This window comes from Pantherophis guttatus, chromosome 1 (genome assembly GCF_059756535.1).
Source record: "Pantherophis guttatus breed Tessera chromosome 1, ASM5975653v1, whole genome shotgun sequence".
Lineage (NCBI taxonomy): Eukaryota > Metazoa > Chordata > Lepidosauria > Squamata > Colubridae > Pantherophis > Pantherophis guttatus.
Genome location: NC_142063.1, coordinates 230,260,475 through 230,275,451, shown reverse-complemented (window position 1 = coordinate 230,275,451; position 14,977 = coordinate 230,260,475). Strand labels below are relative to the sequence as shown.

Genomic DNA, 14,977 nt, shown 5'->3' with positions numbered 1-14,977 from the left:
AAACCTGTAGCAGCGGCAGTGGGAGGCCCCGCCCACCTGCCTAGACACTTCTGCGCATGCGCAGAAGCTTCTGTACATGCACAGAAGCGTTGCACATGCGCACGAGTGAACCAGTAGCAACTGGCTTTGAAACCTTGGACCTGGTCCAAGGTCACCCAGCTGACTTTCATGCCCAAAGTGGGACTAGAACTCACAGTCTCCTTGTTTCTAGGACATAACCTTCATCACTACACCGAACTGGCTATTTGTTGGTTTCACTCCCTGAGAAAAAATGCAGAGAACAACTTTTTAAGGCTCAGTTCTGTTGCCCAAACCTTCCTGGCCTGTCCTTAGAGTTCTGGATTCCCCTCACTGTGTCTCTTGCCTTTTTCCTTGCCTTTATGACTTGTTTATTCAATTCCTGATACTGACTTGTGCAAAGGGTGGGACTACCTTTACAGTTGTAGTCTTAAGAGAGTAGTAGAAAGTGCTGTTTTCTTCTAAAAGTTCTCCCTGAACTTGCAATGATTTCTCCCTTTCCCTCCCTCCCTCCCTTTCCTCTTCAACCTAGATGCCTTTTCTCTCACTGTTTAGAAGATATAGGCATAAATTGCTCTCCTCCCTTCTCCAAAAGAGATTTCTTCAGTAAACAGAACTCTGTCAGAAGTATATGGACCCAGTTATCCCTAATCCATACCACAATGGTTAATTTATCCAGAAGCTGGAAATCACTGAAGAAGAAAGCAATTCAAGCCACAATTCAATATAGGTTGAGCACACATTTCTTTTTATTAAATTGTGGATTCAGACTGATAGATCTATAAATATTTGCCATTTAATTTTGGAATTTAGTGTGGCTACGAAGAATAGTTGTGGCTGAATCTAAATTACTGCATTCCTCCTATATAACCTCCAGTCTAACATATTCTATTCAGAATATTAGCAAAGGAACAAGAATGTACGTTTTCTTTTTTTTCCCCTTCTTTTTTAAAAATAGGCTCTCTTTTTGATAAATTGTAATCTAGTATGTAATCGAAAGTGGTATTTATTTTGACAACAGCTTCACTATTCAGCTGTGAAAGCTGAGTTTCTCAAACTGATAGTGAGTACTTTTATCTTCTTACAGTCCTTGTCAGACATTAAGACTGCCACTATACAAAGAGGATTGCTTGTCTGTATCTATTTCCAATTCCATAAACACATATTGATGTGGCAGTATTCTGCCCTAGAAAATGTGTCAAAGAGATGGGGAAACTTACAGCCGATTGCTCTCTATCTGATGTCAAAAACTTGCTATTTCTCCACACACACACACACACACAAACACACAAAATACTCTTAAACTATTTAGACAATAAGATATAATAAATTAAGAACTGGCATTAGTACAATTAAACTGGATTTGGAATATTTGGTTTCATAAATGATGTCAAAGAAAAAAAATAGCACAAAACAGAGAAAAAGAGCTAAGAAAAAAAAACAAGTAGCAAAATTAAATCTAAGCATATATTTCACCTTTATAGCATCTTTAACTCCATTTTTTTCCTACTAGCCATAGCTGTGGAAAAAGATTCTGCCACTTTACAGGTGATGCTTGGATTTAAATCTGATAAAAGGAGGAGTACATAAAATGCATTTGGTCTGCCTATGTATTTGGTTAGAAGAGATGCTATGAATAAATATCAAGATCCTGTAGAAGAATAGCACAATAGCGCATTTACCAAAACAGATCCAAAAAAGCCTGGACATTTATCATATGGGATACCAGCAGATATACTTTGCATAACTGGACAGAGGATAGGAGAAACCATTAAGCTGGATTTTTGACTACACATCAACGGATGGTTCTGCTAAAATCAACAGATGGCATAAGAGATGGTGAAATCTCTTATTTTGATTCCAGAGAAATTCTCTACCTGGAGTGAAGTTTCTTATACAAAGTTAAAGGAGCTAGGCCTTAAGCATAATTTATTATCTTAAAGCAGCAGAGTACACAAGTCTGCTTTGACAAATCTGGTCTTCTAAGGAAATAAAGACAGCTTCAGTTCATAGGATGGCATTAGAAACACAGTGTATTTTTTTCAAAAATTACTCTTCGACATTTAGATTGAAATTTCTCAAGATAGTAAAAATGCCTTTGTCTTTATAGGTGTATACAGTCTATATCTATGCATAGTAGAGTTGGGCAGCAGCTATTCTCTGGAAAACCTGGAAGTTGGGGTATAAATTAGCCATCAGTTTGATTAAAAAAAAACAACACCTCAAAAACCAGCAAATATTGATGTCTTTAGTGACCGTTCAAAGTTATAATGGCATTGAAAAAAGTTATTTTTGACTGTTTTTTTCACACGACCGTTGCATCATCCCCATGGTCAAAATTCATGGTTGCAGAGGTCATGTAATCAGCTTTTGAGACCTTCTGACAAGCAAAGTCAATGGGGAAGCCAGATACACTTAACAACCATGTTACTAACTTAACAACTTGATTCACTTAACAACTGTGTCAAGAAAGATCGTAAAATGGGGCAAAATTCACTTAACAAATATCTCACTTAGCAACATAAATTTTGGGCTCCATTGTGATCTACCTGTATGCCAAGTATTTATATTGCCTCTCTTGCACTGTTACATGGCCACTGATCTGCCATTTATGTCTCTCTTATTTTTTAAAGAACCTAACTTTGGCTTTCCAGTAATTTATAGTGGCTCTTTCTTCTTTACAATACATTGCAAAAATCTGTAATGTTCTTTATCCCAACATTGAGACAAAGGAGTTCTATCTAAATTGTTTAAAGCCTCTTCTATCCATCCCTGTGATATTATTGTTTTTATGCAGTGTCCATAATTGTTGTAAAAGAGCTTTTTAGGATATCTAATCCAGAAGGGTTTTTTTTAAAAAAAATATAATATATGTTCTTCATCCCATTCATTGATTTGTAAGTGCTGTTATCCCTGTATATCAGATTGACCATGGATTTGTGGGGGAGAAAATGATCATCTCTGACTGAACAGAAATATTTTTATTTTTACCATCCTCTGATACTATTTAGTCCAACTTCTATTTGATAACTGGGAAGCTTTCCTTTTGATTATAAGAAGGGCATTATAGACATCCTTAAGGGTTTGATTTGGAATGATCAAAAAAACTGCTCAGAATTGTGTTCTTTTTTAAGAGCATCCACAGAATAGCTGTGTGCTTAGAGGCTAGTAAAATCCTCTTGATGCCATATTGGGCAGAAAGTCAAGCAATTCTAAGTCCAGATGGAAGTGTGCATTTAGGAAGTTTGCATTAGTTTTTTATCATGACGTTTCCTCTAGTAGTATTATTCATTATTATCTGAAGCTCCAGGCTCGTAAGTAAAATGATCAGTGAATTGTTTTGAAATCCTATACCCCCTTGCTTCTTCTCTGACGTTGTGCCTCAACTGAAATAAGGGTCACTGCTACAGTATTGCTGTTTAAATATGGGTTCTTTAGGGCTTCTTCCAGCAATCCAATAAGTTATGTTTGGCTACCCACACATGAAATGGGTATTTTTCCAGAATTCTTTCGAACATTAACATTGTTCATGCTTGAAAGAGACCTTTGTCTATTTTGCGTCCCACCACAGTCCTGCATGAATAGCTCAAGCAATTGTTCCACTTCATTAATTTTGTTGTTAATCGTTGTTAGCTGCTTAAAGATCAAAATTACAGTTTCCACAGCGAGAAAGTTGTGTGTGTGGTCAATAAGACTGGATCAGAGATTAGACAGGAGCAGAATGAACTTTGGCAGGATTTTTTCCCCCTTCTTTTGTATGAGACATGGTGAATGGGGAGCTGAGGACTATTAATTAAGCTTTCCATCTGCTCTTTATTAGGGTTATTTTCATCTTCTTCACACCCCAATTCCTTATTATTCAAAGATACTGGTCTTATACAGCATATCTGTTATCTGTTTGGAGATGCTTTAAAGCATTACCTTAGTTTCAGAATGCTGGAGAAGAGCCAAATCTTCAGCTGCTAGCTAATGCTTGGTGTCAAAGCTTTTCCTGTCATGCTTTTTAATTTTTGTTGTTTTAGCACCAGATGTTGTTTCGTTTGTCTTGTAGCCCATTTTGTGTGTGTGTATACATATATACATACACACACACACCAGGAAATGACACACACCAGGTACATTTTGTTGTACCATCTTAAAAGTTTCTTTGCGTAATGCCTCAAAGTCAGTGGTGGAATTCAAATTTTTTTACTACTGGTTCTGTGGGCATGGCTTGGTGGGCGTGGTGTGGCTTGGTGGGCGTGGCAGGGAGAGCATACTGCAAAATCTCCATTCCCACCCACTCCTGGGGAAGGATACTGCAAAATCTCCATTCCCACCCCACTCTGGGGCCAGCCAGAGGTGGTATTTGCCGGTTCTCCGAATTACTCAAAATTTCCACTACCAGTTCTCCAGAACCTGTCAGAACCTGCTGGATTTCACCCCTGCTCATGAATCTAAGCTATACCAAAATAAACAGCTGAGATAAAATTGTATTGACTGCCCTTCCCACAGGTAACATAGACAGAGGTTCCTCTAGAGGGGGTGGGGGATGGGGTTAAGTTAAAGCAATCAGTTAAAAAACGGTTGATATATTGTGTCTCCCCTCCTCCAACTTTCTTTGATTAAATAAAAGATAGAATGTTGGGGAAAAAGAAATATCACAAGAAGAAGGCAAGAATCCTTGGCCCTACTTAAAAAATTCACATTTGCTGTATAGCCACTGCATCTGCCACCGATAGCCTCCCATCGACCAGTACGCTCCCACAGAGAGGGACTCCTCAGGGTGCCATCGGTCAAACAATGTCGACTGGCGACCCCCAGGGGGAGAGCCTTCTCTGTGGGGGCACCTGCCCTCTGGAATGAGCTGCCCCCGGAGATTCGTAGGATCCCCGACCTTCGCACCTTTCGCCGCGCCCTGAAAATGCTATTGTTTCACCAAGCAGGGCTGGCCTAAAAGCTATTTTAATGGGTGGTTTCTATTTTAGCTCTTTCGGCCAAATTATTTAATATTTTTAAATTGTCTTTTAACTTTCATATAGTTGTGGGTTTCATTTTTGACTGTACACCGCCCTGAGTCCTTCGGGAGAAGGGCGGTATAAAAATTTAAATAAATAAATAAATAAATAAATAAATAAATATAAATCATAAATCCCCTGCTTGGAAGTATCTCCAGATTCTCCGGTGTTGTTCATGGCTAACCTAAAAATCAGTGAACAAAGTAGATGTGATAGACAGAGCCTGGAGTGCAAAGTGGGATGGCATTCTAAAGAACCTGCCCAATGTTCTCAGCAGTAATAAAATAGCATTAACAGCATTCCAAACAACATCCTATTCAGAGGTGGGTTTCAGCAGGTTCTGACCAGTTCTGGAGAACCGGTAGCAGAAATTTTGGGTAGTTCGGAGAACCAGTAGTAAAAATTCGGACTGGCCCCGCCCCCATCTATTCTCTGCCTCCCAAGTCCCAGCTGATTGGGAGGAAATGGAGATTTTACAGTATCCTTCCCCTGCCACGCCCACCATGCCACGCCCACCAAGCCATGCCACACCCACCAAGCCACACCCACAGAACCGGTACTAAAAAATTTTGAAACCCACCACTGGTCCTATTGAATAAGACAGGTCTTGCTCACAGACTTATCATTGAATTCATCTGTTTGATTTTATTTTGGAATTGTACTTTTTTATTTTTGCTGGTCATTGACAGGAATAAATGATAGCCTTAATAATTTTAACTTACAAAGGGAATAGAAAGAGAGAATTAGGGAGAATTAGGGAGAATTAGGAACGGGAGAACCGCAGAATCAATGAACAAACAAAGCTCTTTAAAATATTGTTTAAAAGCCCAAACTGATGGGGAAATTAAACTTTTAAAATATCAATAGTAGTGTAATTTTAGAGAGAGTGAATAATAAAAAAGGGCAAGCCTTAAAAAATCAAGTTTGAGATGTGACATGATATAAAATAGTACTAGAAATTTAAGAATGAGAGACTCAATAAAGAGATAATAGAATACAAAATAAGAAGGAAAGTTAGCATAGAGATAGTAGAAGATATTTAAATTTCAACTTGCAAAAAAAATAGCAGTAGAGCAAGTGAAGAGAAAAGATGATGGTGAAACAAGCAAAACTAGTAGAGTTACATTATTTATACTAAATCAAAACATTTCACCATTGCAATCGTGAAATCTAACAATCTAACAATAAAATTAGAATTCCAGAAATAAAAAGCAAATACTTGGCCTAGCAAACAAAAAAGGCCAGGAAATACTTAGCAGGACTAAATATGCATAAAGATGCACTGTCACTTAGTACACTGAACTGATCATTGAATTTAAATATCTCTAAATCAGAAGAATCAAACATTTTGGAGACTTGATAAGGAAACATGTGATTTAGTAATGGCATGGGAAAAAGAAAACTATAATAAATTGAATTTTTTATGAAAAGGAAAGTAGACAGACCAGTTTTTAAAAACAGGAGAACATGTTGAAGAAGAAAGGAAAGAAATAATAACAAACAAATACAAGTAAATAACATTTCAAAAATGTGACTGGAAGGAATAATCTGTAGAAACTGAAACTGAATTGAAATGAGAAAGTTGGAAAGTCTTCTGTTGCATAACTACAAGTCTGAAGGCAACATGAAAGAATATTGCCAGGGTGGGAAATACAGAGCAACAACCTGGTGAAACACAGTATGAGTAAAAAAAAAATTCAGACTCTTCTGAATCTGACAAATAGAGCAGAAGAAATTGAGGCTAAAAACAAAACCAAACAATAAAAACATAATTAGCTTCATGAAAAAAAGAAAGTGAAAAGGAAAAGCAAGCTGATAACGAGAAGAAAGTGATTACATCTATAAAAACAGGAAAATACAGATAAATGATGATTGTAACTTGCAGAATAAGTGGAACAGAATTGCTTTTATAGCTTTTAAGATTAGAAACACCACCTCCTTTGTCCTGCTCAAAATACGCTCCCTTTTCCTTAGCCAATGATTCAGAAAAGTATCACTCCATAAGTGGGCCTGATTTCATTTGATTAAATGTGCTTCCTAATTAGTACTCAGTACAATATTTAACATGAAAAGCTTTTCAACAGCTATTTTGCTAGGTGCAATGAAGGCTTTTGACAGGGTTAATTGGTTATGTCTAATTAACAATATCATATCCTGGGGATGGTTTTAAGGTATTAATTTATCAGCAGAAGAAGCACAACTCCGTATTAATAATTACAATGCTAAATACGTTGATATAAAAGAGGGACATATCATGACTGTCTACTCTTTTCCAATGTTGTTGCAATCTCATTATAGCCATTACTTAGGATATTCAGAAATAATCCACAGATCAAAGAAACACCAATTGATCATAAAATCCACATCAATAATCTGTGGTTGAAACATTTTTAATCTAATCTTCTTAAAGCAATGCAATAGATTTAAAGGATTAGGGTCCCCCCCCCCCTCTTTTTGCAAGTTTGCAGAGCTAAAAATAAATTGTGGAAAGTCAGAGCTCATTTCTTTGTATACTGTTCTAGCTGCTCAGTTAACTATGCACAAATTATCTGGCTCTGCATTACAGTTTTCAAGCGTTAACTACTTGGGAATTCAAATGACTAAAGATGTAAAATACTTCATCCATAGAATGGTAATCCAACTATTAAATGACTAATGCAGATATTACAATAATGAAAAGCACCATGTCCTTCTTTATTAGCAAGATTGTGTACTATAAACCGAATAGCAAGGCCTATTTTTTTTTCTTTTTCTACTACCATGTAAGGTCACAATAAGAAATGGGTAAGTATGCTGGATAAATTTATACATGGAGGGAAAACGCCATGTATAAATACAACTCTCAATGATTCTGGGCAGCTCACAACAATCAAATTATAATATATCAGTTGATAGTGAAAAAGGAGATAGCTCCTCCCACTTTACAGTGGTATTTATAGGATTTTTATTTGAGAAGCAGTGGAGCTAGGCAATGACCAATAGCTAAAAGGTGGTTCTTCTTCCTCTTCTTCTTCCTCCTCCTCTTCTTCTTCTTCTCATTCTCCTTCTTCTCCTCCTCCTTCTTCTTCTGTTCTTTCCTTTTGGTTTTTTTCCAAGAAAGGCAATTGATTCATGTTTCAATCTCTTTTATGTTTATATGGAAAAAAATGGGGACATATCTGGAACTTTAATCATCTTTTATTTATCCATTTTAATACCACATTAAAGCACAACCATTACAGGGTAGGAGTAAGTGGTTGAAATTCCACTGCAAAGTCCAGGTTCCAATCCAATGTGAGTTGTGGAAGCTCTTAAGGAGTCTTGGCGCTAATCACTTTCTTTCAACCCAACCTATTTTATAGGGTAGTTAGGGGCAAATGGAAAAGGGGGTTCCAGGTATACTACCCTGAGCTTCTGAAGAAAGATGAGAAGGTCATATAATAAATAATATTATTGTATATTTTTTCACTAGGATAAATTTAAGGGTTAATTATAATAATTTGAATATATAATTATGATTATATAATTATTCCTTGATAGCAATCACACTGATGAGAATTGATTAAACGATTCATAATTCAAATAAGGCAAAACAATTTGAACCAAACATTAATATATAAGGAAAACTCTAGATCCCTTGTGCTCTTTCCGCAATGATGTTCATCTAGGAAAATATCAACCAGAGGTGAAGTTTCCAAACTTCATCAAATTTAGAAATAAAAAATGAGATGTCTCTTTAATTTTTTTTAATTATTTTTTTTTTTGAGAAGGGGACTGTAATAGCCAAATGGATTATTTGTGTTGGAGTTGATTGTGAATTAATCACAAACTAGATCTACAAAGATTAAAATGTGCTGTAAAATTCTGCAGAGGTGGCATTTATCGTATCTAAATTATTGCTTACTTCTGTATGGGAAGGAACATTCAAAAGAATCCCTTATAACAATTGATTACTCCCATACACTCCTGTTACTTGTCCCAGCTTCTGCCAACCTAGCAGTTTGAAAGCACGTAAAAATGCAAGTAGAAAAATAGAGACCACCTTTTGTGGGAAGGTAATAGCGTTCCGTGCGCCTTTGGCATTTAGTCATACCGGCCACATGACCACGGGAATGTCTTTGGACAACGCTGGCTCTTCGGCTTTGAAACGGGAACGACTAGCACATATGTGCGAGAGGAACTTTTATCTTTACTCCCATACATGCCACTTTGCCACATGCAATGGAATCCTTTTATTGCCTTTTTTACAGAAGTATTAAAAATAGATATATTGCACCTCTTTGTGGACTTCCCAGGATATACCGATCATTGTTATATTCAACTATTTCTGGCTGATAAGTTTGACTCTACGTTTTTGGCAGTGCCAAATTCTGTTATGCTCCATTTGCGAATAAAGGATTTCATGATAATATGAAACCTTTTAATTTTATTTATATATGAATTAATTTCAGCTCATACTTTATGGGGGGCTATTTTTTCCTACCTTAATTAATTAATTAATTAATTAATTAATTAATTAATTAATTAATTAATTTAGGCAAGAATAATATGAATTAAGTATGAGCTTCCTTATACCGAAAGGAAAAGATCTGCAGTTTTTTGACAACACCACTAGCAAAAGCCGAACATGCAAAAACTCTTTTTATCAAAATGGAATCAGTCAAATGTAACCTAGAATTCGATTCAAAATAATAGCAAACAAAATTCTGTGGTTTCTATAACTTTTTTTTTTTAATGCCTTTGAATCAGTCTTGACTCCTGCAAACTGCCTGGACTAGTCCCTGTAGTTTTCTTGGTAAGTTTTTTAGAAGTAGTTTGCCCTTGTTTTCTTTCTAGGGCTGAGAGAGAGTGACCGGCCCAAGATTATGCAGCTGGCCTTGTGCCTAAGGTGGGAGTGGAATTCATGGTCTACCACTTTCTACTCGGGTGGGTTAACCAATACACCAAAGTGGCTCTTTTTCTATACCAGTACTGTTTTTCAGATGAAATTAGTCATACTTGAACAACTCACCTATTACACAGAAAGGTTTCCTTGCAAATCGCAGTCTTCCTTGCCATCCACGATATCTACAACAGCAGCCAGCAGACCAGATGCGTATGATAAATTCCAAACCAAAGACAACAATCATCACTGATTCCTAGGAGGAAACGAAAAAAGAGGCAGCTGGTGAAGTCAGCCAAGAGAACAGCAGCAAAGGAATGAATACGGGATACTGTATCACGTATCACGATTAAAACAAGGCATACTAAATGGTATAAAATATAAAATACAAGATTCAAATATGTACAAGTTAAGCAGATCTTGCCCAGAAACTAGCAACATTAATTGCATTCTGTCATGCTGCCATGAGGTCCCCAAATGTGCACTGATCAGGACATAAAGGACAGGTATACATATGTGTTGTTGTCTGCACGTCACCACAATTGCAAAGGGCAGATAGCTCCATTTGTTCAGAATGTCTCTGAATCTTCTTGTACCCGTGTGCAATCTATTCAACAATTTCCATACTTCCCAGTTTTCACCAGACCCAGGTGCCATTTCCTCCATTGGTTCCATCCATTGGTTCTTTGTAGCTTTCCATAGATCCTCTATGCTTTTAAATTCTTCGAAGTCTTCCATTGACCTAAGGAAGCTTTTCTTAGATTTCAATCTCTGATGAACTGGTTGCAGACTGTAGAGTGGATATTGTCTAGATATTGATGATTTGACATTCTCTGTGTGCTGCAGCTTCTCTATGAACAGCAGGCGGGGCAATGCCAGCTAAATGGTAGATGGTTTAAGGCACCCGGTAATAATTCTGTGAGCTTCATTCAGAGCAACATCTACTTTCCCAGCATGTGCTGATTTATACCAAACTTTAGCAAAGAGCTAAAGCTATTGTCTTAAGGACTCTTGGTTTGGCACCCCAGGTAGAGCTCATAAATTTCCTAAGGATGTTATTTTGTCCACTGACTTTCATTTGAGTGCTGCTTATATGTTAGGGCCCTATCTAGAGTGACCTCTAATTATTTAGGGCTGTAGCAATGCTCCAATAACGTCCCTTTCCATATAATGTGCAGCTTCCTAGCAGCCAGCTAATTGCAAAGATGGAAAGGCCATACCTGACATTTTGCTGGATTTGGCCTTAACTGGTTATCACAATAGTCTCCATCCAGCTCTACCAGGGCTTCGGGTAAAGGCTGTTCAACCTCCTCAAATGTTTTTCCCTGTACAGCCATTGCTCAATCATCAGCATACATATAGGGAGTGGCTGATCATTGGTGTAAATATTAAAAGGAATTGGAGCCAATACACTATTCTGTGGTAAGCCATTCCTTTGATTCCTCTATCTACTTTGCCTCTCCTGGAACTCCACAAAAAACATGTGGTTCCAAAGCAGAGGCCTAATGATATTTGTAAGTTTAAAATCTTTAGTCATATCATAAATGTTCTGCTTCAGTCTTCTAAGATTGATGGTATCATATGTGGCCGTGAGCCCTTTTGGAATCCATCTTCAATGTACTGGATTAAATGCAGGATCTGTTCAGTGCAACTTTTTTTGGGGAGGGGGCAAGATTTTGTAGGTATGGCACAAGAGAGAAATTGGATGGTAGTTCTTAGGGTTATTGGCCTCTACCTGATTTTAAAACAACCGTAGCGTTTCGCCAGATATCAGGAATCTTACATTGTTCCAAGCATTCATTAAACATTTCTAGTAGCCACTGTCTTGCCATTAGTCCAAATTGCTTCATCTGTTCAAAAAAGAGTCATCCAAGCCAGCAGCTTTCTGTAGCTTACTCTTCTGATCCTGGATACTTAAACTGAATGTTGACACTTATAGCCTCAATAAATTAGTCGTTTCATCCTCCTCCTATCTGTTGATCCTAATCTTGTGTTTTGGTGGCCTTTGATCTGGATTGTCGTTCTTAAGAAGCTGACTGGCTATTTGGTCTGCTGTCACATTAGCATAATCTCGAGAGTGAGTTGGGGGATGACTCAATGATCTTCACGCTTTGTGGCTACTTACGTTCATATTGTTTTAATCCAGCTTTTTCTCTTAGCTTCAGCTATAGAAATAATTAACTGCTGGCCTGCACTCACTGAGTCCTCTGCCATAAGATCAACCTCAAAAAGCGTGAGATGCTTCTGCAATTTGTCTTTCGTTTCTGCTGTAAGGCCTTGGATGTAGTTGGTTTTACAGCCCTGTGGAATTGATAGCCAGGAGCATTTTTTAACAGCCTCCACAAATTTGTTATAATAGTTTGGTTTAGGTATTAATTGAATAACAGCACTGTCCAATAGTCTCTGAAATTTAAGCTAGTCGGCTTTTTAAAAGTTATAATTATGTCCAAAGGGGTTACTATGAGGTCAAACTACAGCGGTAACCTGGCACATAATTGGCTGGTGCTGAGAATTTGGAGTAGGTGGGCAAACTACTTTAATACATTGCTCACAAATATCAAATCCAGGTTACATCCCCTGTACTACCTTCTACTGTTAAACGATGCTGGTAATTTGTTGTCATTTAAAAGAGTTCTCCATTTCTATAGCCATTGGGATATCTCCAGATGCTGCTGTGACTATTAAAGTCACCAATAATAAAATTTATTTTATCCTTATTAAATGTATTAAATTTGTCACCCTTGATCTCAATTAGTTGCGGTTTATACACCGAGTTGACCATACAGTTGCTTAGCTCTACAATTATTACTTCTATGTTATTTATTTCTGATGTTTTTGTGGACCAAACCTGGATACCAGACTTCACAAAGACTATGCTGCAGTGGAGCCTCTCTGTGACAAGCTGCATCCTTCCCCTTAAGATCATTGGAATTTTAAACCATCTATTTATATAATACTTATATAAATACTAATTGGGATAAATAGATTGATATATTTACATCTACAAACAGGAATATTCTCTGGAATATTCCAAGGTCTTATTCCAAGATGGGGAAAAAAAAACCTAAAACATCAAATAAACCTTTTTTTTTTCACTGATAGTGAACCTTTTCGGCATTGAATGCTGAAGTACGCCGAGTACGTCTGGGCCGGAACCCGGCACCAAATGCGTTTCGGCACAGGGTGCATCTGGGCCACAACCTGGAAGAGGAGCTGCCCAGGGCGCATGTGCATGCGCCCCCCTGAAATTGAACTTCCGGTTTCAGCCAGCTACTCTTCCGGGTTTCTAGCGCACATGACGATCAGCTGGCCGGCGCGCATGCTCATGCAGGAAAATGGAAGACCAGCTCTTCTAGTTTCCAGCACTGCCGCATGCAAAAAGGCCAGCTGATCGTCATGCGCACATGCGTGCCAGAAACCCGGAAGGGGAACGGGTGATGCTGCGCATGCCAGGCAACATGGCTCCACGTGCCACTTTGGGCACACGTACTATAGGCTTGTCATCACAGCATTAGAGCCTTTAGGAAGAAAGTGAATCATCCAGGTGCTCTGTAGCCTACAGCTACTTTTTTACAAGTTAGAAGGTTAAGAACAGGGGTGAAATGCTCCCGGTTCGGACCGGATCACCCGATCCGGTAGCGATGGCGGCAGGTGGTTCGGAGAAGCGGTAGCAAAAATCCCTGCCCCCCCCCCACCATGCCCAGTTGAGCCGCAGGATCATCAGAGGCTTTTTTTTTTTACTTTTAAAAGCATTTTTTCTACAACCTCTTCCGACGAAAAAATGCTTTTGAAAGTAAAAAAAAAAAGTCTCTGGTGATCGCGCGGCTCAGCTGGGATAGTCAGAGGCTTTTCAAAGCATTTTTTTCTGCAACTTCTTGGCCGAAGAGGTGGTAAAAAAAATGCTTTGAAAAGTCTCTGACGATTCCAGCTGAGTTGCCTGATGGCAGAGAGGTATTTTTTTAAAAAGCCTCTCTGACGATCCCAGCTGAGTTTCCTGATTTTTCAAAGCATTAGAAAAAATGCTTTGAAAAGTAAAAAAAAAAAAAATTGGCGACGCCCACCCAGTCAGATTACCCCCCCCCACCAAGCCATGCCCACAGAACCGGTAGTAACACATTTTACATTTCACCCCCGGTTAAGAACTTGTGTGTTAAACCTTATACAAACTTAAAGCAAGTACTCTCAAAACTCTGAATTAAGACCCGAATTCAAATTTGTGAGCAAATTTGAAAAAGGATCAAAATTTTTTGAATAACCAGAAGAGCTAAAAGACAAATGAGCAGGAAACAATTTCTTTGGAGCTCTGATTTTTAGAGAAGGCAGGACCCTGATGTAGAAACAGTGGGAAGGAGAGGGTGATTTTGAACAACCTTCTCCACTTGTTCTGGAGATTGTATTTAGGATGGGAAACAAGTTCAAGGGCTGGGCTTCCCTGGCATGCTAAACTCAAAGAAAATCACTACAGGAGGGGGCTTGACACTTGGTGTCAATGGTGCCAAGATGTGAAATCAAACACTTCCAGCTCTGGGTAGTTAATAGAGGGAAGCAGGGAGTGCTACATCAACACAGCTCTGACTCTTGGTGTAGTCAAGAGAGAAAGAGACAACAACTCAAGTGATGGCTGGTTGGATAGGAAAGAGGGCTGAAGACCTGGAGAATAGCCTCAGAACTAGAAAGAATGAGTGGCACCAAACTCACTATTTTAGGAAGCTTCTGGTAAAGATAGCATGCTTGCTTGGGCACTTAAATATAATTTAAATGCCCAAGCAAGCAAAATTAAATATAATTTTATGAGGGATCAAGGGATGTCACAGAAAATAATTTATTATTTTAGAGGATCTCAGCACCAAAGCTTGAGAATCTCTAGTTTAAAACTTTCATGCTTAAAAGCCCCAAACCCTTGGTGTGGGGTTTCCCTGAGCTGAGAGAAGCTGTGGATTAAGTCATTTAATTTACTTTGTTTTAGTAGGAAAGGTGATCCCAACCACTGTAATGTTTAAACCATGTTTTATTGCTCATGGCAATGTGTGAACCAAACTATTCTGGATGATTTAACAAACCAGTTAAAACAAGCCAAGCCTACTGCAGTGGGTGAAGCAAA

General features: G+C 38.2%; 1 protein-coding gene across 2 annotated transcripts in view; it reads right to left on the bottom strand.

The window, feature by feature from the left end:
* KCNQ5 (potassium voltage-gated channel subfamily Q member 5) overlaps positions 1-14,977 on the bottom strand; it is a 340,121-nt gene that overhangs the window by 67,118 nt on the left and 258,026 nt on the right. For both annotated transcript variants that reach the window (XM_034431901.3, XM_034431902.3), the window contains exon 3: positions 10,006-10,132. In XM_034431901.3, coding sequence (XP_034287792.1) covers positions 10,006-10,132 — 127 coding nt within the window. The remainder of the gene's footprint in view (positions 1-10,005; positions 10,133-14,977) is intronic.